The 24,347-nt window shown below is 36.7% G+C and overlaps 1 protein-coding gene across 2 annotated transcripts in view; it reads right to left on the minus strand.

The window, feature by feature from the left end:
• Positions 1 to 24,347, minus strand: part of TNKS2 (tankyrase 2) — a 65,887-nt gene that overhangs the window by 35,199 nt on the left and 6,341 nt on the right. For both annotated transcript variants that reach the window (XM_032245551.1, XM_032245550.1), the window contains exons 2-11: positions 18,772 to 18,996; positions 14,788 to 14,883; positions 12,721 to 12,757; positions 12,472 to 12,547; positions 12,001 to 12,095; positions 9,669 to 9,735; positions 4,893 to 5,079; positions 3,652 to 3,773; positions 1,006 to 1,097; positions 839 to 917 (exon numbers count right to left, since the gene is read on the minus strand). In XM_032245551.1, coding sequence (XP_032101442.1) covers positions 839 to 917; positions 1,006 to 1,097; positions 3,652 to 3,773; positions 4,893 to 5,079; positions 9,669 to 9,735; positions 12,001 to 12,095; positions 12,472 to 12,547; positions 12,721 to 12,757; positions 14,788 to 14,883; positions 18,772 to 18,996 — 1,076 coding nt within the window. The remainder of the gene's footprint in view (positions 1 to 838; positions 918 to 1,005; positions 1,098 to 3,651; positions 3,774 to 4,892; positions 5,080 to 9,668; positions 9,736 to 12,000; positions 12,096 to 12,471; positions 12,548 to 12,720; positions 12,758 to 14,787; positions 14,884 to 18,771; positions 18,997 to 24,347) is intronic.

The raw sequence follows: 24,347 nt of genomic DNA on the forward strand, positions 1-24,347 counted from the left end.
ATACTGAATTTCAACTAAAGATTTTGTTTGAAGGAGGCAAGGATCTATGACTAAAAACTGTTAAAAACTGCTGAATCAGGTGACTACTGTCATTTCTTCCAATCTGATATGCTATGTATATTTTTGCTTAGTAGTACTTTTAAAAGTTCCTGGGTAAGAGATTATTTCTAGCCTTGATGAAAGCGTATTTGGTGAATAAAATGCTTTGTCCACAAACGTCAACTAAAGAACAGTAACTTACCAACAAAACTTATCCTGTGGAAACTAGTATGTTTTGGGACACTGGCCAATTCAAATTCTATTGGTGACTTATTATAATATTTAATTATTAAATGTATACTTATTCTTTAGTCTTTTCATTTCAGTCAAATTACTTTTAGTCAAATTATTTAAATGATTTTAAATTAATGTATTTCCTTCCGTTCAAGTCCTTTGGCTTAGTTACAGAAATGACAGAGGGTAATAAAAATGGTGGTTAGGATGAATAACAGAAGTTATAATAGCAACGAAGAATTAGAAGATATGGGTGAAAAAAGATGAGTAGAAAAGATGATGGGTCCCAAAAAGTCTTTAAGAATAACTTTGACCTGTAGGGTGTGGTAAAAGGAATGGAGAAGGGAGGACATACAGAAAGAATGTGTATCTGAATAAACCTATAGAAGTTCCAGCAAAAATTAGACGTAAAAAAGGTTACCTGCAGGATAATTCTTAAACACAGATTATGAGGGAAAAAATGTAATACTTATGAGAAAGTAAATAGTTTAGACAGTCAGGCATTTCACCCGCTAAATAAAAAATAACTCATTGCATTATCAAAGATACCATAAAGGAAGAATACCTTTGCTTCATGTTTCACCACTACTTCGACAACATCATTATGAGCTTTCTCAGATGCCACGTGCAGAGGAGTCAAGAATCTTAAAGAGAAAAAGTCAGCCAGACAATGAATATACTTTCCAAAAGAGTAAAATCTCAATAATATTTAATTATTAAATGTATACTTACTCTTTAGTCTTTTCATTGATGTTTGCTCCTTTTCTTAGCAACAGTTCACATATTTGCTTTCTTTTGGGATATGGAGATGCGGCAGCACAATGCTAAATAATTTAAATTGCAGCATTAATCAAGGACTATACAAAATGGTTTTAAGAATACTCGTGTTTCCAATCAAGAACAATCAAGTAGTCGTTATTTAATCTCTGTTTTACTTTTGATGCAACTTTGCTCTTGACTTTTGATTGAATAGAACTGCAATAATCACCAAATTGTGACAGGGCCTGAAAATCCTACCTACAAGATAATATCTATTATTAATTATTCTGATCAAACTTTACAGTTGTCCTACCTCTTTGAAAAAGCTACCACTGGTGTGATGAAAACCTTAATGTGACCAGTATCTTTTTAAAAATTGTTCCCATGTAGCATTGTGTTATGCAATACTTTAAAGGTTAAGAAAACACCCCAAAGGTTGAGGTTTCTTCACATGAAGAAATAACAGAATATAGCCGGGCATGGCAGCTCGCGCCTGTTAACCCAGTACTTAGGGAGGCTGAGGTGGGCAGATCACCTGAGGTCAGGACTTCAAGACCAGCATGGCCAACATGGTGAAACCCCCTCTCTACTAAAAATACAAAAATTAGCCAGTCGTGATGGCGCTCGCCTGTAATCTCAGATACTTGGGAGGCTGAGACAGGAGAATCACTTGAACCCAAGAGTCGGAGGTTGCAGTGAGCCAAGATTGCACCACTGCACTCTAGCCTAGGCGACAGAGCAAGACTCTGTCTCAAAGAAAAGAAAAGAAATAACAGAATACTCATCAGTTCTGGATTCTGTTTGGTAATAGCACTGACGGAACAGCTAATAAGCTGAGAAGTATTTATATCTCTCTCAACTAGCTGCTTCAGCAGCATAAGGAACATGCATTACCTCTTTGCAAAATCAGTGGTAGAAAAATGATATAATCTGGAGTTTGAGGCTGCAGCATCTCTATGACGTATCCAAGAGGAAAGGATACAGGAGGTAGAGATTTCCCAGTTAAAAGCCTAAGCCTAATATCTGCACAACAGGTGTTCAATAATGTCTGAATGATATACAACTAAATCAATGCACGTATGTTAAGTTAAAACTGAAACCCGAAAACCTATAGAATAAATGTCATGGGTAATTTTTCAGCTAAGTTGCTCTATGTATCTAAAAACACAGTACACATGAAATTTGTTCTTTGATTTTAACCTGTTGTTAATCATAAAGCTTATCAGATCCTCATGACTTTGCTGCAGACCCATTCTTTGATGTTGCTGTCACCAAAATCATTCCTTTACCCTCAATAAAATCAGTTCTAACTGGAGAACATAGATCCTTTGGTATGTTAAGGGTAATCATCCCAGGACATCTATCATGAGAGCACAGAGAATAGACATGGTTTTTTAAAGACTTTTTTTTTTTAAATCACATCTACCTCAAATTATACCCAGTCCTCTGTACCATCACGGAGCAGGGCCTGTAAATCTCTGGGAACATGGAAGAAACTGCTACTGTACCACAACCACTCACCAACACTTAACTCTTAGTGTGTTTTAAGGTTAATTACAAAAACAAGTTGCTTAACAGCAGTATATTTAGGGGAAAACAACAGGTACTATTAGCTTTTCCAACCAGAATTTTCCACGTCTGTCTTTCCAAGTTTCTTTGTACAGTTTAATGCAGCTGTGGTTTTAATTTTATACTAGCATTTCTTGTTAGTCTATAGCTTTGCTATTTTTTTTGTTTAAATTTAGATGTTTCTTAATACAGCAAAAGGTCCAAAATGCTTTATAGGTAGGTTTCTACATAAATTCCACAGTTTACATGATGGCATAAGGAAGAAAACTTACCATAAAAGATATTAGGTAAGTAAAGCTACCATGAGTTTAATCTGCTTTTACACATATTAATTCACTTATCTTCTCTCACCCAAGGCACATTCTGCAACTCATACAATAGGATTTACTTTTTTCCTTTTAAATTCCTACCTTTGTTTCTTTTTTTTCTACCTTTCAATTTTAAGGTAACCCCTGATTTTACCATTCCCTCTCTTATCTTTTATCATGTATCCCTATCAGTTCCCATTCTTTTCTGATTGTTTTTCCTTAGACTTCTCTACTCACATCTATTTTGTCACAGCTCCACAGTTATTATTACTTCTATCAGGGAAGTAATCTCTAAAATACTTTATTCACATTCTAGATCTAATTTTGAAGAAAACTGCAATACTGGAAGGAACTACATCAAGTGTTTTCATACGGTTGGTGGTATTATTTATTTTCATTGGGTTCCAAATTTTCTACCCTAAGCATTCATTTTTTACAACCCCTAAAAAGGCAAACTATATGTACCATTTATGATAATAAAAGCATTATATATAATATATGCCAGAATCTGAATAAATTTTTTTTCTGGAAGGATTCTCGAACTGGTAGTAGTATTGCCTTCTGCAGGGTGAGGCTGTCTATTTTTCGTCACTGTTCAAATTAAAAAAAAATACTTATATGGGCACTAATTTTTTACAAACTACAGACTTAAAAAAATGCTAGTTCTAAAAGTAGGATATTATGATTAGTTTAGCATGTTCTTGGTTAATTGTATTTTAAAAACTTAAATCTGAAACATTACCAATGCTGTTTCATGTGTTTGAGGATGCTTGAAATTCACCATTTCCAGAGAGAGATGTTTTTTGATTCGAGTAACATCAGCTTCCCGTGCAGCTTGCAGCAATGAGTGGCCTTTAAACTCATCTGGATAAAGAAAAAGCATTTACATCTACAACAAGATCAAATTTACAAGGCTTACCTAAAAGACACCTAGTATTTTCCTTGAAATTATTTTCAAAATAATCTGTCAAAATAGCCAGATTTAGGCTCTAAAGATATTCTCCAAATTTAATCCCTGAAAACAGACAGTGTACTCCAGGTCCCTCCAGTTATAGCGCAATTGCAGAGACATTTGGCCCTAAGAGTATACACAGATTTAGCCCATGGCAGACTCATGGTCTGTTCTAATTAATAATTCATTTTGAGATATCTAGAGTACTACCACATATTCCTAGGCCAGAAAGGTTTTAGAATTTTTCAAGCACAAAATTTTTCTCAGAAAAGAAATAGTGATCCCTACACTGACACCACGGCTATAGCAGATAGTTTTGCTAATACCATCAGGGAACTGGGAACTAGACAAGTTGGATATTTGCAAATGTCACCCATGATGATGAAAAAATAAAAGAAGTTTTCCTTAAGATTCTCTTTTACTCATCAGACTTGTGGAACTACCATTTATCCTTTATCATTGCAGGATAATACAAGTCCAATATAAGTTGCTTATTTATATGTACTAATACTGTATCCAAACTAGGTGGTTATTTCTTACTACATCTACTTCAGCTATAGACAGAAAACCACAGAAATTGGCCCAGGTGCCACTGAATAATAGATGTTAAGATCTGGAGACTGTTTACAAGATGGCAATCTTTAAAAAAATTTTTTTTTAATTATTTATTTTCTTTTACAGACAAGATGGCAATCTTATAAAGCTTTAACTTGACAAATTCATATGTTTCATTAAACAGAAAAGTCGTATCAAAGATAAAAACAAACCAAAAGCTTTCATTTCAAAGGCATATCATCAAATACATCTAATATAGTACATATAAAAAGCATATAACTTGACTTGAAAAAATTAATTAAGTTTTCATAGTATCTCAAGTAGAAACTTCTAAATTATTAAATATGCTAAACAATAGTATATACCTGTGGCTAAGAAAAATATCTACTATTTAAACATTTCTACAAACAGGAAAGAAAAAATGTTCAGTTTATTGATATAATATCCTACCTGAACATTTATAATGTTATACTCACATGCTAATCTTTCTTTTAACTGTGGTGTGGGAGCCAAGTCTATAGCACTTTTATTGTGACAGTTGAGCAGTGTTGGATCTGCACCGTAACTTAAGAGAAGAGAACATACTTCAACTCTGTTCTTAGAAGCTGCCTCATGAAGAGGAGTGAATTGCCACAAGTCCATTGCATTTACACAGGCACCATGCTGGAGAGCAAAAAGCACACATCTAATGTTCAATTTTTAAAAGAATTCAGAATTATTAGTACTGTGTAATTTAACATCATACTAGCTAAAACAGATTATGTTGCCAAAGTTCACTTTTTAAGCCAATTATTTCAGAATGAGTATACATTTTTCCCCAATGGAAAAAATAGCTGATTGCTAGCCCTACTAACAAGGGTCTACTTAACATTTCTACTTTTAAGAACAGTTAAGAATGAGGCTGTAGATTTAATCTGCATCTTTTTCAAGAACAAATTCTCCTCTTGAGGTATAGCTGACATACAGTGAAACACACAAATTTGACAAATTCAGACAAATGTATATATCTGTGATACCATCACCCAAATCAAAATATAGGACACTTTCATTACCCCAGAATGTTTCCTCATGCTCCTTTTACAGACAATTCCTGCCCCTATTCTGACCACATATTAAACTTATTTGTTCTTCAATTTCATAAAAATAGAAGAATACAAATTTCTAACGTATGTACTTCTCTGTCTAGATTCTTTCATACATACAATGTTTCTGAGATTCATTCATGTTATTGTACAAGTAGTTCATTTTTTTGTTGAGCAGTATTTCACAGTAGAGACATGCCATAATTCACTTATTTATCATCTTGTTAATGGACATTTGGACTGTTTCTAGTTGGCTGGTTGGGCACTTTAATCTGAAAACCTGAAATGTAAAATACTCCAAAATCCAAAACTTTTGAATACCAACATGACACCATAAGTGGAAAATTCCATACCCAACCTCATGCACGCAAACTTTGTTTCATGTATAAAATTGTTAAAAAATATTATATAAAACTATCTTCAGGCTATATGTATAAGGTGTATATGAAACATAAGTGAATTTCATGTGTAGACTTGGGTTCCAGTCTCAAGATATCTCATTAAATAGTATATATGCAAATATTCTAAAATCCAAAAAAATCTGAAATCTGAAACACTTCTGGTCTCAAGCATTTCAGATGATGCATACTCAACCTGCGTTATAAATAAGCTATCATAAACATTTCTTTATGAACATATACTGTCATGGTAGATATGTTTAGCTTTATTAGAAACAGTCAAAGAGTTTTCTAAAGTATCTAGAGTATTTTACACAGCCACCAGCAACATTTGAGTTCCACTGCTACACTGCAACATTTGAGTTCCAGTTGCTACATATTCCTTGCTAACATTTTGTATTGTGAAACTTTTTAATTTTAGCCATTTCCAAGTACTACAGTTGGCTAAGTATGGACCAAAGGAGTCACACTAGTTTAACCAATCAAACACAAATTTCCTTCTCCAGCATTCATCTAAGGTGATCTTACTCTTTCAGTATATTCGACAATGGGGAGCTAATTTGCAGCTAACATGGCTTTTTATAATTACTAGAGAACTCCTGTTGTTAGAAAGTTTTTTTCTACATTAAGTTAAAATATGTACTTTTAACTTTCATCTATTTGCCTTTGGAGCAAAAGTCGTCATAAAGGATACTCATCTTTTGTATCAGATGGTTTCCACTTATTATCGTGGTGGCCCCTTAGCTAAATATACTTTAAGAAATTCATTGAAAAATAATTGAGGACAGGTGGACTGACTTATACCTGTAATTCTAGTACCTTGGGAGGCCAAGGTGGGTGGATCACTTGAGCTCAGGAGTTCAAGACCAAACTAGGCAATGTGGTGAAATCTGTCTCTACAAAAAAATAAAAAAATTAACCATGTGTGGTGGCACCATGCCTGTAGTTTCAGCTGCTTGGGAGGCTGAGGTGGGAGGATCACCTGGGCCTAGGAAGGTTGTGCCTGCAATGAACCATGATTGCACCACTGCACTCCAGCCTGGGTGGCAGGGTAAGACCCTTTCCCAGCAACCAAAAATAAAAAAATTAAAAATTAAAAAATGAGATCCTAAAATCAAAGATTCCAGTGTGGTTTGGCTGTACAGAGTACAGTGCACCCATTATATTTGCTTGCAATACTATTCTACTATTGGCACAAAGTTATGATAGCTTTTTAAGTTGTCACATTACAATTAATACTTTAATTGACTTAATGGGTCATTTAAGAACTCTGTATTATTTTTTAAGCATGAAATAAACACCAAAGTATTTTCTCTTCACTCATCTTGTTCTTGTGTGCGACTTATTTTCGTGAATTTAAGCGTCCTTGCTGAGCCTCATTAAATTTAATCTTACTGGCTTCAACCAAAGCTTGGAGCCTGGTGAGGTGGTTTTGAGTCTTGATTCTATCAACCTGAGTATCAGTTATCCTTCTCGGCTTCATGTTAATCTGCAAATTGCTTACCCCTTCTAATTTTTTACCAAGTCAACAATAAAGGTGTGCACCAAAATAAAGGCAAAGATAGAACCTTCAAGCCCCAGTGGAGGTCCCAACATTCCCTTCCAAGCAAAGAAATATCAGTTGACACTCTGCACAGTGGTTTAATTAATTATGAATCTGTCTGACAGAATTTTTCTCTCCATTCCAGCCAGATCTGTCCATTTGCTTCCTAGTACTCAGAGACTATGAGGAAGAACGTTAAGAGAATTCCATTATTCTTGTGCCTGTTAGTGCCAGACCTTCATTATTTGAATGCTTTGTCCAGGGATCATATCTTAGTACCTTCCATGGCTAGCAAATGCCCTGGTCATGGAAAGCAGTCACTGGGTGTTTGCTGTTAAATGCCAGCTTCTGCTAGCTGAACTATTTAGGAAAGGACTGCCAATCGACTCAGCACTGCCCAGAACCTGCATTCTCAATCCCTATCTACTTGCTTTCTCCTGACTTTGCGTTAACTTTACTACCCTGGTAACTACTTACACCCTCACGCCAGCTAAACCCCTCTGTAGGTATGACCTCTAGTCAGCCTCTCATTCTTATTTAGTAAAACATTAGGTCTTAGGAAAACACCACTCAGTTGTCTTTGAGTCCCAGTGCAAATCTGCTTGATACTTTATTCTTAACCACAGTCACTTTCAAATGTTCTGCTGGAGTCAAGATTCAGTTTTACAAGAAGCAAAAGCATTACTGTTACAAATGTATAACATTATAGCCACACTATAAGTTTAATAAGGTTTATATACTACTCAGAGTATCTAATTATTATTATAAAGTTGTTTCTATGGGAAACTGTATTTCATAGGATGCAGGCCCAAAAGGAACCACAGAGGCAATGGAAACAAGTGTCCTTTCTCTTTCCATGACAGCTGCTGAGAGAGTGGGGAAAAGTACTGAAAGGGTAGAATGGGTGCAGGGTAACACAAGTTAAATGGGTATGGGTAACATCCTGGGATCCACTTCCAAAAATAATATATATCTTCTACTCTTAGGATCAAAATGGAAGTCTCGGGCTGAGCACGGTGGCTCACGTCTATAATCCCAACACTTTGGGAGGCTGAGGTGGGCGGATCACCTGAGGTCAGGAGTTTGGGACCAGCCTGGCCAACATGGTGAAACCCTATATCTACTAAAAATACAAAATTAGCTGGCCATGGTGGCACATACCTGTAATCCCAGCTACTTGGGAGGCTGGGGCAGGAAAATCACTTGAATCCAGGAGGCAGAGGTTGCAGTGAGCTGAGATTGTGCCACTGCACTCCAGCCGGGGTGACAAAGCAAGGCTCTGTCTCAAAAAAAAAAAAAAAATGTTTCTTGCTAGTCTTGGGGGACTGTTTGTTAAACAGCTATTGAGCATACTGGAAGAAGTGAACCTTACCAAATGAGACTGCTCCAACTCAAAGTATAATTGGCAAATCTTGCTATTATATCTCTTGTGGTTTTAACAAAATATGGTTCACTAAAAACTGCTTTCTTAAGAGTTTTGAAACTTTACCTTTAGCTACAAATTACGGAATCACTTAATCTGATATTTCATATGATTTTTTTTTCTTTTTTTGAGACAAGTTCTCACTCTTGCCTAGACTGGAGTGCAGTGGCACGATCTTGGCTCACTGCAACCTCCACCTCCAGGGTTCAAACAGTTCTTCTTCCACAGCCTCCTGGGTACGTGGGATTTCAGATATGTGCCACCAGATGATGTGTAGCAAGATGATATTGCTACTTTGTATTTAAAAAATATGATAACTAGGCTGGGTGTGGTGGCTCTTAGCTGTAATACCAGCACTTTGGGAGGCCGAGGCAGGCAAATCACTTGAGGTCAGGAGTTCGAGACCAGCCTGGCCAACATGGTGAAACCCTGTCTCTACTAAAAATACAAAACTTAGCCAGGTGTGGTGGCGCATGTCTGAAATCCCATCTACTCAGGAGGCTGTGGCAGAAGAATCATTTGAACCCTGGAGGTGGAGGTTGTAGTGAGCCAAGACTGCTGCACTCCAGCCTGGGTGAGAGTCAGACCCTGTCTCCAAAATAAAAACAAAAATCATGTGGTATCTCAAAAAACTCAAAGCAGTCAAATGCTGAGCTATCAGTCACTTATATTTTATAATGCTTATAAATACTTCTTCTTCAAGCACTAAGAACACAGAAAATAAAAAGAAACCCAGATATACTCATGTATTTCAAGTGATTTTATATAACTCTAGAAAGTAACTAGGAGAGTACAAGAGCACTAACCTTGACCAGAAGTTCAGTAACTTCGTAATGACCATAAGAACAGGCATTATGTAATGGTACCAGATCACTACAATGAAAAAGGGGGGGAGGAGAAATCCTGTTTTAGTATAGATTCCTTAGGCCTAGGGAAATTTACAAATTAAAATTTATTTAATTAATTACTTGTACTTAAATAGCAAATGGATTACATGATGTTCTAATAAAAACGTCCAAAATTTTGTAACATCCATTTAAACCCTAAGTCCTAAGAATTTGAACTCCCAAGTCTCTTTCACATCCATCTTCCTTTGTACTTCACTGCTACCATCACTGCCTTAGTTTTGGCCTACATTATTTCTTCCTTGTACTATTGAAATAGGCCCCACCCCACTTTATCCTCCAAGCTGAGGCAGATTTTTCTAAAAGGTAAGTCCAACGTAGTTACATCTTAACATCCTTAATGGATTTTTTTTTGTGCTTTCAAAAGATGGTTCCAACTTACTAACATGGCATACAAAATGACCTGACTCCCTCTCTAGGCTTACCCTTCAATAATGGTATGCTAAACTTACAGTTTCCAGTATGTCTGTACACATATTGTTCCCTGGGTATAGATTTCCCTCCTTGCTTTGTTCTGGTTCATTTCTACATGTCTTTTCCAGACGTAACTCAAATACTGGCTAATTTTTAAAACTTTTTTGAGACCCTTAATAAACTGAAATCCTATTCCTCCATGATGGGAATGGAGGAGGAACTTTCCATATGGGAAGATACAGTGAAACTTTAAAATCCTCATTTCTACCTTTAAGCTTTTCCTTCTCCTTTGGGATCACTCACTAATATACTGCCACAGCCACCATCATGCCAGCTTCTGGTAAGGGATGGTCACCTGTGATTTAGTCTTTAGTTCTATGAGTCCTCTCTTTAAAGGTTCATGGCTTCCCTTAATACTTTTGAATATATGATTCTTCACTTGCCTGAGCACCAGTTTCATTCCTAACTACCTGCTAGATGCTTCCACTGTGTTCCTAAATTGTCCCATTAAACTAAGAGTTCTAGGCCGGGTACGGTGGCTCATGCCTATAATCTGAGCACTTTAGGAGGCCAAGGCAGGTGGATCGCCTGATGTTAGGAGTACAAGGGCGGCCTGGCCAACATAGTGAAACCTTATCTCTACTAAAAATATGAAAATTAGCCAGGTGTGGTGGCAGGCGCCTATAATCCAGCTACTCAGGAGGCTGAGGCAGGAGAATCACTTGAACCTGGGAGGCGGAAATTGCAGTAAGCTGAGATCACGCCACTGCACTCTAGCCTGGGTGACAAAGCAAGGCTGTCTCAAAAAATAAATAAATAAATAAAATAAACGCAAAAACAAAAACATAAACAAAATCACAAACAAACAATAAGAGTTCTAGAAGTCAATTCAACATTGTCCTCCCAAACAATTTTGCCTCCTGTATTTCATATGGGTATTATTAGATCTAACTCATTCAGAACTTGAGAGTGTAGTATTTTTTTCTTTTTACTTCTCGCTAATCATACCCATTCAACAAATCTCATCCATTCTTACATTGCAATATTTCTTGCATCCTTAATTTTCATTTCTTCTACCACCATTATTATGGATCCTGATTATGCCGAAACCTCTGGAATGCTCACTTTCCTAACTGCTGTTTTTGCTTCTAGTCTCCTCTCTCTCCAGTTTAGCCAACACACTGCTTTCAAATGCACCTCCTAAAACTTCATTTAGAATAATCATTCCCTTTGTTTCAGATCACAGAATGAAGTCTGAATTACTTAGGCTAAATACCAAGTCCTCTAAAACCTGGTTCTTACCTATTTCTCTAATCCTAACCTTCATTTATCTCTTGTGTGAATCATCTGCTCCAGCAAAGCTAGTCTAGTATCTGCTTTAGCACCCCCGACTTATCCCAATTGTCTTACAGAGTAATGTTCCCCAAACTCTTTGCTTTCTTGAATTGAGACCTGACTTTACAGTCCAGGTCAAGTAACACCTCATTCTGAGGGATTTCCCAAACACCCCAGGCAACCATCACTAAGAGTTCCCTCCTGGGAACTCCTGCAGTACTATCCTTTTCCATGACCCAACACTTGGTAGAGACCACACTGTATTCTTAGGTATCTTTTCATGCCCTCTGAAGTGTAATGTAAACCTTTTATGAGTGGTGGGCTTAAGGTTTTTTAATTTCCTGTGCCCTCAGAGCAACCTGCACATTGTAAAAGCCCAATATATATTAATGTTCTTTAGTAAAAATATGATTTTTATAAGGTTATAAAGATTGTTTTAAGACAGTAACACTTAAACAGTCCCTGTTTTTGTTCAAATGCTTACCCTTTATCTTTAGCATGGACATCAGCTCCATGTTGCAATAATAGCTGTACAATCTTTACTCTGTTATATCCTGCTGCCAAATGCAATGGAGTTGACTGAAATATTAATCAAATAAGTTAGTGAAATTCAAATAACGGCTGAATAAAATGTGTGAGAAGGTAAAAACCCAAATATAAAACCAGAAAATCCAATTATAACTTCATTGTCTAAGTAGTTATCCATTTGGTTTTACAAAATCCAACATACATATTGAAGGCATAGTATACAAGTTTATAAATTCACTATTGCATATGGGAAGCAAATAACTGTTTATCATCAATAAAGTTTTACTGAGCTTAAGAGTTTGAAATACTGCTTAAAAGAAAACATCAGTACTCTCTTCAAATATATTTCAATTTATCATAAGATAAACACATCTTTATCTTTATGTTACCAGGAGATAAGCACAAACTCAGTTTCAAAAGGAAGTACCTTTCTGCCATCACTTGCGTGGCAGTTGACATTTAATGGTGTGAGCAGAGCCATCATTTTTTCTTCATTGCCACTCCTAGAATATAAAAAAAATATTAGCAATTTGCACTCTTTATCAGATCTTCTTTGAGATATGTACTGTAACCATTAAAAAAAAAAATTTTTTTTAAGTCTGCTTACTGTAAAAAAAAAAAAAAAAAAGTTAATGGTGAAATATTCCTGTCACATATTTATAACATTAGTACATACCTGGCACTTTCTAAGAGTTCATCTTTCTTATATTCACCTGTGAATTAGAAAAAAACAAGTATAGAAATTAAAAAGAAAAATCAATGACAGTTTTATGCAAAAAGATGCCCAATGAATTATAAAGTGATAAATTTGGAAGTACATTTCCAATAAATGGAAAATAGTTCATTAACAAATTATGTAGTTTAAAAATATCTGCATAAAGAACAAACATAAAATACCTTTGTTACGGGAGTAAAAACAAGAATGATTCTATTTTACAATGAAGGGCAACCTCAACTATATAAAAACAATATGCTCAGGAAAAGGAAAGCCCAGAAGAAAATATACCAAAATATTAACAAAGTTTGTCTTGGGTCATAAATTATTGGTGACCTTTTCCTTTTTCCCTTCAAAATTCTTAAAATGAATAAGCTATTTTTGTTACAAAGAAACAAAATATATCTACAACTTTGACCCAAACCTAAAGAAGGCCGGGGGTACTGGCTCATGTCTATAATCCCAGTACTTTGGAAAGCCGAGGTGGGCAGGTGGCTTGAGCCCAAGAGTTAGAGACTAGCCTGGGGAATATGGGGAACCCTCTCTCTACAAAAAATACAAAAATTGGCTGGGTGTGGTGATGCATGCCTGTAATCCCAGCTACTCGGGAGACTGAGGTTGCAGGATCACCTGAGCCCAGAGAGGTTAGGGGTACAGTGAGCTGTGATTGCACCACTGCACTCCAGGCTGGGCGACAGAGTGAGACCCTGATACACATACACAAAAACACATACACCCCAACAACAACCAAAAAAACCCCTAATCAAAATTCACTATATCAACATTATAGAATGACCAAAGAATCTATAGCAATACTGATTAAACATAATCATTAACATCTTTATGAACCTAGAAGATTTTTCAACACTAATATCATGTTTATTTAATGCTATTTTAAATATATACAAATATAAAAATAGATCAACTATGAACTCTATTTTTACAGCCTTTACTTTTACAAATGAATACAAACAAAACTATAAAACCAGTAAAATTATATTAATATAATGATTTGCTGAATGACATCCAAATTGCTGCACACAATGTGAATTATGTACTGACTGCCAAGGAAATGATTCTTTTGAACCCCAAGATTTAAAAAACAAAAATAAAAGCACGGAATAACATGAACTAGTGAAGGAGAAAATGAACACTGGATTGACAGTCACAATAATAGTGCACACTTCTAGAAGTCTTTTCACGAAGAAGTCTAAATTTTCTCAGCAATGTTAGAAGAAATATCACAAAATCCAGCCACAGAGCTCATAGCAATGCCCCTTAGGCTCTTGACTTTTAGATTAGGTATGATTCTAGTCATCATAAGGTAGATAAGAATCTGGTAAATAATATGGCAGAGTTGCTAAGAGGAAAGCACACCAACAAGGGAGAAAAAATGTGAAGTGGATACAACTCAGGAAAGCTTGTCAATCTATACTCTGGCCTTATGCATAGGAATAGGTTCCAAGGACATAAATATGTTACAGCAGAGTACAACCAGCATTCTTCATGGTACTAAAATGAATGTGCCTAGAATCCTCTTCTGAAAAGCCAACAGAATGGCTAGTGCTTTTTGAAAGGATTTCATCAAAAATGATTAAAATACATTAAAAAAAAATAGTATAGCGTATATATCCCTTACCTGAAATGCTTAAGACTAGAAGTGTTCTGAAGTTTGGATTAGAAAAGACTCAACCTGTACATAAAGGGGCAGGCCTAAGTTATCTGAAAAACTCAGGGTTATTAAAAAAATATCCTGAATACACTACAGCAACATATAATTATCTATCACCCTCTGCCCCCCAAAAGACAACAATAACATATTTAAACATCAATTAGAAAAGAAAAGAAAGCTTTATTTTTCTTAGATAAGAATCAAATGTCAGCTATGTAGATATAGAAAAGGATAGCTACTGAATTGACACTATTTTTAAAATCTAGCTGAGGTCATTAATCACAGGAGGCAAATTTTCTACCTGTCAAGCGTGTTCTTTACAGGCTTCCTGGAATAACCAGAGTGTACAGACTTACCAGTAAGCACTGCTTTGGCAGATGGATCCGCTAAATCCAATGCTGTCCTTCCATCTGTATTTCGGATAGTTGGCTCAGCTCCATGCTGTAAGAGCACTGCAAAATAGCAACACTATTTGAAGTTCAATGGTAATCTTAAATTGATTTTAGTAAATCATTTTCTCAAGGATTCTGGTCTAGCAAAGTCTCAAAGTTGTTTAAAGACCTTTCACATCTTGTCAGAACGGGACCTGTTACATTTTAAATATAAAAATAATATATAAAGCATTCTATTATTTAATGCATTACAGACACAGTAAATAAGTTTCCCCTCAGTTCAGTGTGAGATTTTCCTTTGCTATTTATATAGCTGGTGGCAAGTGACTAAGGATAGATAAGAGTGTATAAGGGAAAAAAAGACAAGTTTGCTTGAAAGCTTGTTTTCTCATTCCAAAGGAACACTGCTTATGCTAGAAAGACTGTTCATCATGACAGAAATAAAATGTCTAAAGCTATAGATAGCCCGGGAACACAGATGTGTAGGATCTTTAAGGGTGGAAAAAAAAGACACACACACACACACAAAAGAAAATCATACAGGCAAATTCTTTTTTAAAAAACTGAATAGCTTCCTTATGCTTTCAACAAATTCTGTAAGGCCATCAGTCATTATCTCTCTACTCTTCAGGAAGGCTGAATAATCATCAGAAGGCTGTTTGTTTTGTCCACTATTGACCCCATAATACAATGCACTTGTAAGGTGCAAGGTCAGTGATCTAAGGAGTGGAGTAGATGCATTGAAACCAAGGTGCAAATTACTCCTTACAAGGACAATTTTTCTTTGGAAAAATTTTAACTGAGGTATATATAAATAAGAGTTGCCAGCTGAGTAGTTTTTTGTGGTTAATTACATTGAACTTTTAGTTAAAATCCAGATACCCTCAATAGAATTAACAAACCCCAAATCAAAACTACTACATTATAAGGCACATAAAAAGAGAAGCCTTGTGTTTTGCTCTGTACTATATTATTATTTGTATTATTATGAAGATATTCCAGTACGCTCTCTAAATAAGGAGCTGGAGGAAGACAAGTAAATAAGCGCAGAAAGGAAGCTCAGCTCTTGTTCTTTGATAGGGTGAATTTCCATTCTGCTCTACTCCTATATATACCAGCGCTGCTCAACAGAAATAAAATGTGAGCCACATAAATAATTCAAAATTTTCTAGTAACTAACTACATTAAAAAAGAAACAGTTCAAATTAATTTGAACACATTTGACCTAATACATGCAAAAATTGTATATTTACATTTATATTATAATCAACATAAAATTAGGTATTTTACTTTTTTTTGTACTAATTCTCTGAAATATGGTATCCATTTTCCCCTTAGAGTACATCTCAATTCAGACATTGCAAGTCCTTAGCTACCATAATAGACAGTGCAGATTATAACTATATCTGGAAAATGCTATTTTATTAAAACTAATTAATTATATGTCTGAGATTATAAGGTACCAGATGATGGGTTATGTGGTAAAAATGATGTATTTGAACGTAGGGCAGGAACAATTTAAGATAACATACAGAAAAGAAGAATTGGGCAGAGGTAACTAGGAAATCCATTTCACATCTTTATAAATGACCTAATTTAAACTAAGCTGGTGATGCTGACATAAATAGTGATTTGGGATGGTGGGGGTGATCAGATCCAATTTAAGCCCAGCATAGGGCATCTGGACTTCTTCTAGTGCACTGAACTGGCTTTCTGTCTGTTAGAGATTTCAACTGTCCCTGTTTTACATTAGGAAATAATGGAGTTAAGGTGGTAATGAGTCCAAAATCCCTGAATCTGTCTAACAAAAGTAAATACCAGGTTAACAAAAATTCTCAAAAAGATTTAACACATACTGTATAATTTTCTTATTCATCCTGCCATTTCTATTCACTTATCACCCTAAGTCATGCCTTCATCATTTCTCACCTGGGTTACTTTATAGCTTCCTAACTGGTCACCTTAATGCTATCTATCCATCCTACCCAGTCCCCTACCAGATTACTCTTTGTAAAATACAGACTTGCTTAATGACAGGGATACATTTTGAGAAATGTGTTGTTAGGTGAGTCCATCATTAAGCCAACACCACAGAGTATACTTACACAAAGCTAGATGGTATAGCCTACTCCTCCTAGGCTGCAAACCTGAACAGCATATTACTGTACCAAATACTGCAGGCAATCGTAACAAAATGGTAAGTGTATCTGTAACTAAATATGTCTAAATATGGTATAAAAGATAAGAAATGGTATTATCTGTACAGGACATTTACCATGAATAGAGCTTGCAGAACTGGAAGTTGCTCTGAGTGAGTAAGTGATGAGTGAATGTAAAGGCCTAGGATATTATACACATTACTGCAGACTCTACATAAACACTGTACACTTAGCTATGTAAGTTTATTTTTAAAATATTTTTATTTCTTCAATTAACTTTAGTTTACTATAACCTTTTTACATTATAAACTTTTACTTTTTGACTTTGTGGTAACAGCTTAAAACACAATGTAAACCTATACAAAGATATTTTCTTTCTTCATATCTTTATAAGCTTTTCTCTATTCAAAAAATGTTTTACAACTTTTATGTTGAAAACTAAGACATAGACACACATATTAGCCTCGGCCTACACAGGCTCAGGACCATCAATATTACTATCTTCCACCTCCATATCTTGTCCCACTGGAAGGTCTTTAGTGGCAATAACAATACACGGAGCTGTCATTTCCTATAATAATGCCTTCTCCTGGAACCATGTCCTAAAGGACCTACCTGAGGCTGTTTTACAGTTTTTTTTTTTAAATTGCTGAGTATACTCTATAAAAACAATAAAAAGTCTGGTAAACACATAAACCAGTAACAAAGTTGGTTATCAAGTATTATGTAGTGTACATAATTTTATGTGCTATACTTTTATATGATTGCCAGTGCATTAGGTTTGTTAACCCAGCATCACCACAAAAACCTGAGTAATGCCTTGTGCTATGAAGTTAGGACAGCTATGAAGTCACTAGGTGACAGGAATTTTCAGCTCCATTATAATCTTATGGGACCACCCTTATGTATGTAGTCCATTTTGAAATGGAGTTACGTGGAGGATGACTATATGCTAGGTACTCTTATCACACTGTTCCCTTCCTCAAAAAAATCTTCAATATTCCACACTGCTTACACATACTAATATCAAGCTCCTTAACCCGGTATTTAAAGTTTTTTTTTTTTTTTTTCTGAGACGGCGTTTCACTCATGTTACCCAGGTTGGAGTGCAATGGCGCGATCTTGGCTCACCGCAACCTCCGCCTCCTGGGTTCAGGCAATTCTCCTGCCTCAGCCTCCTGAGTAGCTGGGATTACAGGCACGCACCACCATGCCCAGCTAATTTTTTGTATTTTTAGTAGAGACGGGGTTTCACCATGTTGACCAGGATGGTCTTGATCTCTTGACCTCGTGATCCACCCGCCTCGGCCTCCCAAAGTGCTGGGATTACAGGCTTGAGCCACCGCGCCCGGCCTTAAAGTTTTTTATAAAGAAATCCCCACCTACCTTTTTAACTCTTTCCCCAATGGAAAGACTTTCCCTTTTCCACTGGAAAGACTCCAGGAAGTAGAGCCTTGACTTGATCCTGCCAAGTCACTGTGCTCACTATCCTCTTAACACTCTCTATTCCCTTCCACCATGTCTTTATCTGGTTCTTTGTGTATTTTATCTCTCAAGAGAATGCAAGTTTCTAGACTATAGGAACTTTGTATTCCATTCTCCAAAGAAGTACTACACACAAAAAGACACTCAGTCTAACCAATAGTGGTTAGATTAAATCATGGAATGTTCTTAAATATTTAAATTCCGCTTGACAGAATTTGATGATATGAACAAATCAATTCAGTTCAGATTTAGCATAGTTACAACATTAGGAAGTAGGAAGAGTCAGAAAAGTAAACAATCTTACCAATGCAAACATCAATCTTTCCTTTAATTGCAGCTTCATGGAGAGGAGTATAATTCCAATTATCTCGAGCATTGGGGTCTGCACCATTTCGCAAAAGGAGATTGACTACTTCAGCATGACCAAACGAGCATGCATTATGAAGTGGAATAAGGCCCCCATCATCACGTGCTTGGACATTTGCACCATTCTGAAGCAAATATTCAACTACGTCTTTCCGCCCAAAACCTAGAAGAAAACAAATTGTCCACACATAAGTTCAATGAGGAAAAGATATCAAATTAGAATAAGTACCATCCATGCTAAAATGTTTTAGGTTGAAAAATAACAACCGACTCAACAATTGAAGAACTAATTAACGGAAAGGTGATCAGAAATATATCAATAACTAACCTTAATGATAAAGCTAGAGGGACTCTACACTAAACAGTAGTGGTACCTAAGTAGTTCCTTGGGTGGTACTACTACTACTAACCTCAGAGAAAGATTACAAAATCAGTGACTGAAAGCTCAAAGTTCAAATGCTTCTCACTCTACAATAGAGTTTTGCATATTTAGTATATATACATTTTCAGATGTTCAAACTATAAAACTTGAATATGTAAATCACAACCTTATGAAAGTGACAAAACTCTTGCCAGAATTCCTTTCCCACATCTAGCTTACAGAATGTTTCTGCTAAACTGGGGGATTACGAGAACCAACAAAAAAAGATCAGCTTACAGCTAATATTTGTCTATGTAGTGAGACACAGATGACTCCAGGCCAAAGTGGGAAATCTGGTGTCTTCAAAGAATCCCCTACTTTGCCACTTGCACAACACATATAACTTCTTTCCATGTTGGAGGCCTCCTTTAGATACCAACATTCCACAGTTCTGCTCAACTGCCCCCAAATCAAATAAAACAAAAAAGTCTGGTAATTCATTTACACTGGTTTACCGATTTAGTACCAATGAGTTTCAATCTCTTATCATTCCCATATATTAGTCCTTGAAACCTTTTTACAGCTAGCTGTGAAATGATAAGGCTTTTAGGCATATGTTAAAGCAGATGGAGTGGTCTACAAAGTGCTGGGGTAGAGAGAAAGTAACTGCTCACTCTTCTGAAATTTCTCCATTCTGTTCTTAAAGCCACCAAGTCTGAATGTAGTTCTTCCAAGATGACCAGCAATGAGAACAGATAAGAAAGTAATGGTCTTTCTAAGGTGGATGCCTGGGGTTGGCCTGATTGCAGCTGACGGAAGACCTAAAGATAGTTGAAAAGATTAACTGCTTTTGTTTTAACATTGCTGGGCTCTGTGGTCACAAAGATGAGTACCTTTATATCTTTGATTCTTCCTCCTCTCAAAGAGCTCATAATTTAAGGTTTTAAATTTCAATACAATGTAATTGCTATGTATATACAAAGTGCTACTAGAGCTCAAAGAAGGCAACTCCTGAACTAGGGGAAAGCAGAGAGTGGAAAGGACATGCCTAAGGTGATTCCAGTGATGACAACTGAGCTGAAAGCATATAGAAAAATAAAAGATCATTAAGAAAACGAGAAGAGGAGTGAGAGGTGAGAGGTGAGAGAAAGGAGATGAGCAAGGAAGGGTACAGCAGTCCAGGCAGAAGAAAAAATGTACACAGACATGGAGGTGTGAAAGAACAAATGCTGGCCAGATGTGGTGGCTTATGCCTGTAATCCCATCACTTTGTGAAGCCAAGTCAGGCAGATTACCTGAGGTCAGGAGTTTGAGACCAGCCTGGCCAACATGGCGAAACCATGTCTCCACTAAAATTACAAAAATTTCCCGGGCATGGCGGTGTGCATCTGTCATCCCAGCTACCCAGGAGGCTGAGGCAGGAGAATCTCTGGAACCTGAGGGGCAGAGGCTGCAGTAAGCAGAGATTGCACCATTGCACTCCAGCCTGGGTGATTGAGCAAGACTCCATCTCAAAAAAAAAAAAAAAAAAAAGAAAGAAAGAACAAATGCTTCATAACAGTCAGGACACAGAATGCCAAAGGGGGCAGATGCTAGATCAGGCTAAGGTAGCACCTCGACTGTGTCCCATAAATTAGCATTTTTCAAACTGTTTTCAGACAGCAGATTTTTTTTTTTTTTTGAAACAGTCTCGCTCCGTCACCTAGGCTGGAGAACAGTGGTGCGATCTTGGCTCACTGCAACCTCTGCCTCCCTGGTTCAAGTGATTCTCCTGCCTTAGCCTCCTTAGTAGCTGGGACTACAGGTGTGCACCATCATCCCCGGCTAAATTTTTTGCATTTTTAGTAGACACGGGGTATTGCCATGTTGGGCAGGCTGATCTCAAACTCCTGACCTCAAGTAATCTGCCCAACACAGCCTCCCAAAGTGCTGGGATTACAGATGTGAGCCACCATGCCTGGCCCAGACAGCAGATTTCAATTAGATCTTATTTAAGATTATAATAAGTACATGTCATGTTTACTGCTAAATTCCCAATGCCTAGTACATAGTTGGCATTCATAGAGTTGCAAATTAATTGAATAAACTATTCTGATTGCATCCTCCTTCTTCTCCTCACAAAGATCCAAAAGAAAATATTAATGTATCCCTGAGCATCTCTTAGAAACAGTTTGAAAAATAATACAAAACAGTCACAGAATTATGTATTTAAGGCAGTATTTGCCCCCGCCTTTTCTTTTTTTTAAGAAAGATAACCTTGGCAACTGTGTGAATAAATGAGTAGACAGTTCCTTAAGTTTTATAGTTACACGCCACAGTCTAGGTGACAGATAAGGGCTAAGATTAAGACTGATTTGGTGGTTAGGATAGTATATTCACATGGTTCATGCGAACACAATGGGTAATATTCACATGGCTAGTGAAGCCTTCCTCCCATCCCTATTCCCAGCTTCCCAGTTCCCTTCCTTCTGATTATCACTTTTTTAATATACCTTTAAATTATTGTATATATATATGCAAGCAAACATCTGCTAATAATATATTTAAAGTTAGTGTTTACATCTTCCTTTTTTTGAAAAAAAAAAAAAAAAATATTATTAATAATATCCCAGAAATCAACACCTATTAGTATTGTATGTATTTTCTGGATTGAAAGTATCAAAATGTAACTAGTTCCATTCTCATACATAGTTAGGTTGTTTCCAATCTTACTAATAACACACACTACTGCCAAGGTTTTGGCCTGCCTAATGGAAGACTGAAGTTGCCATCAAATGAAATGGGGGCAAGGCTGCAGATGAAAATAGATTTGTGGCAGAAGATGGGAAGTCCAAGTTTTAGACATGTCCTATCTCACTGGGGGCTTCTTGCTTCCTCTACCCAACTTCTAAACGCTGGGATTCCTTAAGACTCAGTTCTCTACCCTCTTTTTAGATAATCTTATCTGATCCCATGGCTTTAAATACCACTTAGATACACAACCCTCAAATTTAAATCTCCATTCTAGACTTTTAACTCAAATTCCATAATGTTTACTTAACATATATCCCTCTGGATATTTTAAAGGTACCTGAAACTCAACATGTTTCCAACTTCTATTTCCACTGACACTACCTTACTCCAACCACTATCACCTCCAGTGTAAACTCCTGCAATACTCTCCCCAAAATAAATTCTCTCATTTCCACTTCTGTCTCTAGTGACCTTTTAAAAACAATCATATCACAGCCCTGTTTAAAATGTTGCTTGGTTTCCCATTGCTGCTCTTAGAATAAAATTCAAATACTCTAATATGGCCTTAAAAGCTCCCTCATGAACTGGCCCTCACCTTCTTCTCTAATTTCAATTCACACAATTCTTCCCTTTCCCAACTATGATACAGCTTTCTTTCAGTTTGTGAAGTATGCCAGCGACTTGGTACATGCTGCCCTTCTGCTTGCAATGCTCTTCCCTTGCACGTAGCATCCTCGCTTCTACTCACTACCTGGTTTGTTTAAATGTCACCATCGTAAGAAGGTTATCCCTGACCATCCTCTCTAAAACAGTCCATTCTGCCCATCCACATTTTTTTCCTATCTTCACACTATTTAGTCGGTCTATCTCCCACTTCCTTCACTAGAATGCAAGCTCCATACAAGCAGGGATTTTTGTCTCTGCTGTTCATAGCATTATTTCTTGGCACTTATTAAAATTTGTAATTACTGTTTACTATTTTCTAGACTCTTAGTTCCATGAAGGACAAGAGCCACGTGCATCTTAATTCGTTACTTCCCCAGCATCCTTCAGAGTACATGGTACAGAGCAATTTGTTGATATTTGCTGAATTAATATCATGGTATGTGAAAGGAAACTGAGAAGTAAAACTAAGACAGAATGGCACTGCAGAAGCCAAATAGGAAAAATTTAAAGACAGGAAGGTCAACTCTTGTCATTATCCCTGACTTCAGTCTTCCTTCCTGATCACTCCCCGGGCATTGCTGATCATACTGTCCTCCCAAAGTAGGCTATCCACAGTTGCCCTAATCAATGGTTCTGCTACCCCAACCACTTAGCACTCAACTGCAGGAAATGCTTTTAGAAAAAGGCTTCTTAGCCAGGCGTGGTAGCTCACACCTGTAATCCCAACACTTTGGGAGGCCAAGGCGGGCAGATCACCTGTGGTCAGAGGTTCAAGACTAGCCTGACCAACACGGAGAAACCCCATCTCTACTAAAAATACAAAATTAGCCAGGCATGGTGGCGCATGCCTGTAATCCCAACTACTTGGGAGGCTGAGGCAGAAGAATTGCTTGAACCTAGGAGGCGGAGGTTGTGGTGAGCTGAGATCATGCCATTGCACTCTAGCCTGGGAAACAAGAGTGGAATTCCATCTCAAAAAGAAGAAAAGGGGCTTCTTAAATTAGAGAGTAAGAGAAAAAGAGTCAAAATAAAGAAAAACTTGTAAAGCTAATTTTATCTTTATAAAGTTATTTGACGTACCCAAGCATTTTAGAATAAGGATTACTATTTCTTCAGCAGTAATAAGTATATCTGAAGGAAGCAAAATGGTGACTCACAGGCTAGCTCCCTCAGAAAGGAGAGTTAGGTGTGCACAGAAATAGCTGGAGTAAAATATCTAGCTGTTACAAGAGACAGTGTCAACTGGGAAGGTATCTGTCCCAAAGGACTGGTGATCTAAAAAGAAGGTCAAGCAGTAAACCTTCTGTCAAAATAAAACTGGAAAAAGAAGAGGGTTGCGTGAAACCAGAGTTAAAGAGAAAGACATTACTGAAACTGAAGTTTTAGCTGAGGCGTTCGATATGGGTAGAATGGGTCAAGTGATTATATCCACATAGTTACCAACATTCCAAGACACAGATTACTTCTATGTCAATGTCTCTGTATCAACATGATTTCCTAGTCATTAAGATGTCTGAAACCAGTCTGGTCACTGATAGTATAGATCAGTATGTTTTTACAGGCACACTGTAAAGACTACAATATGTGAGAGAATGTAATCTGCTATGCTGAGACAGTAGATGGAGAGTCGAGATTTTGAATGTTTGAAGCCACATCTTGGGCATTTAAAAGAAAAAAAAAAGCTGTTGGGAGTTTGATAAGATTTAAGGTACTTCCTGGCCGGGTGCGGCGGCTCACACCTATAATCCCAGCAC

Source organism: Sapajus apella, unplaced genomic scaffold, assembly GCF_009761245.1.
Source record: "Sapajus apella isolate SASKATOON/1434 unplaced genomic scaffold, GSC_monkey_1.0 scaffold58, whole genome shotgun sequence".
Classification (NCBI taxonomy): domain Eukaryota; kingdom Metazoa; phylum Chordata; class Mammalia; order Primates; family Cebidae; genus Sapajus; species Sapajus apella.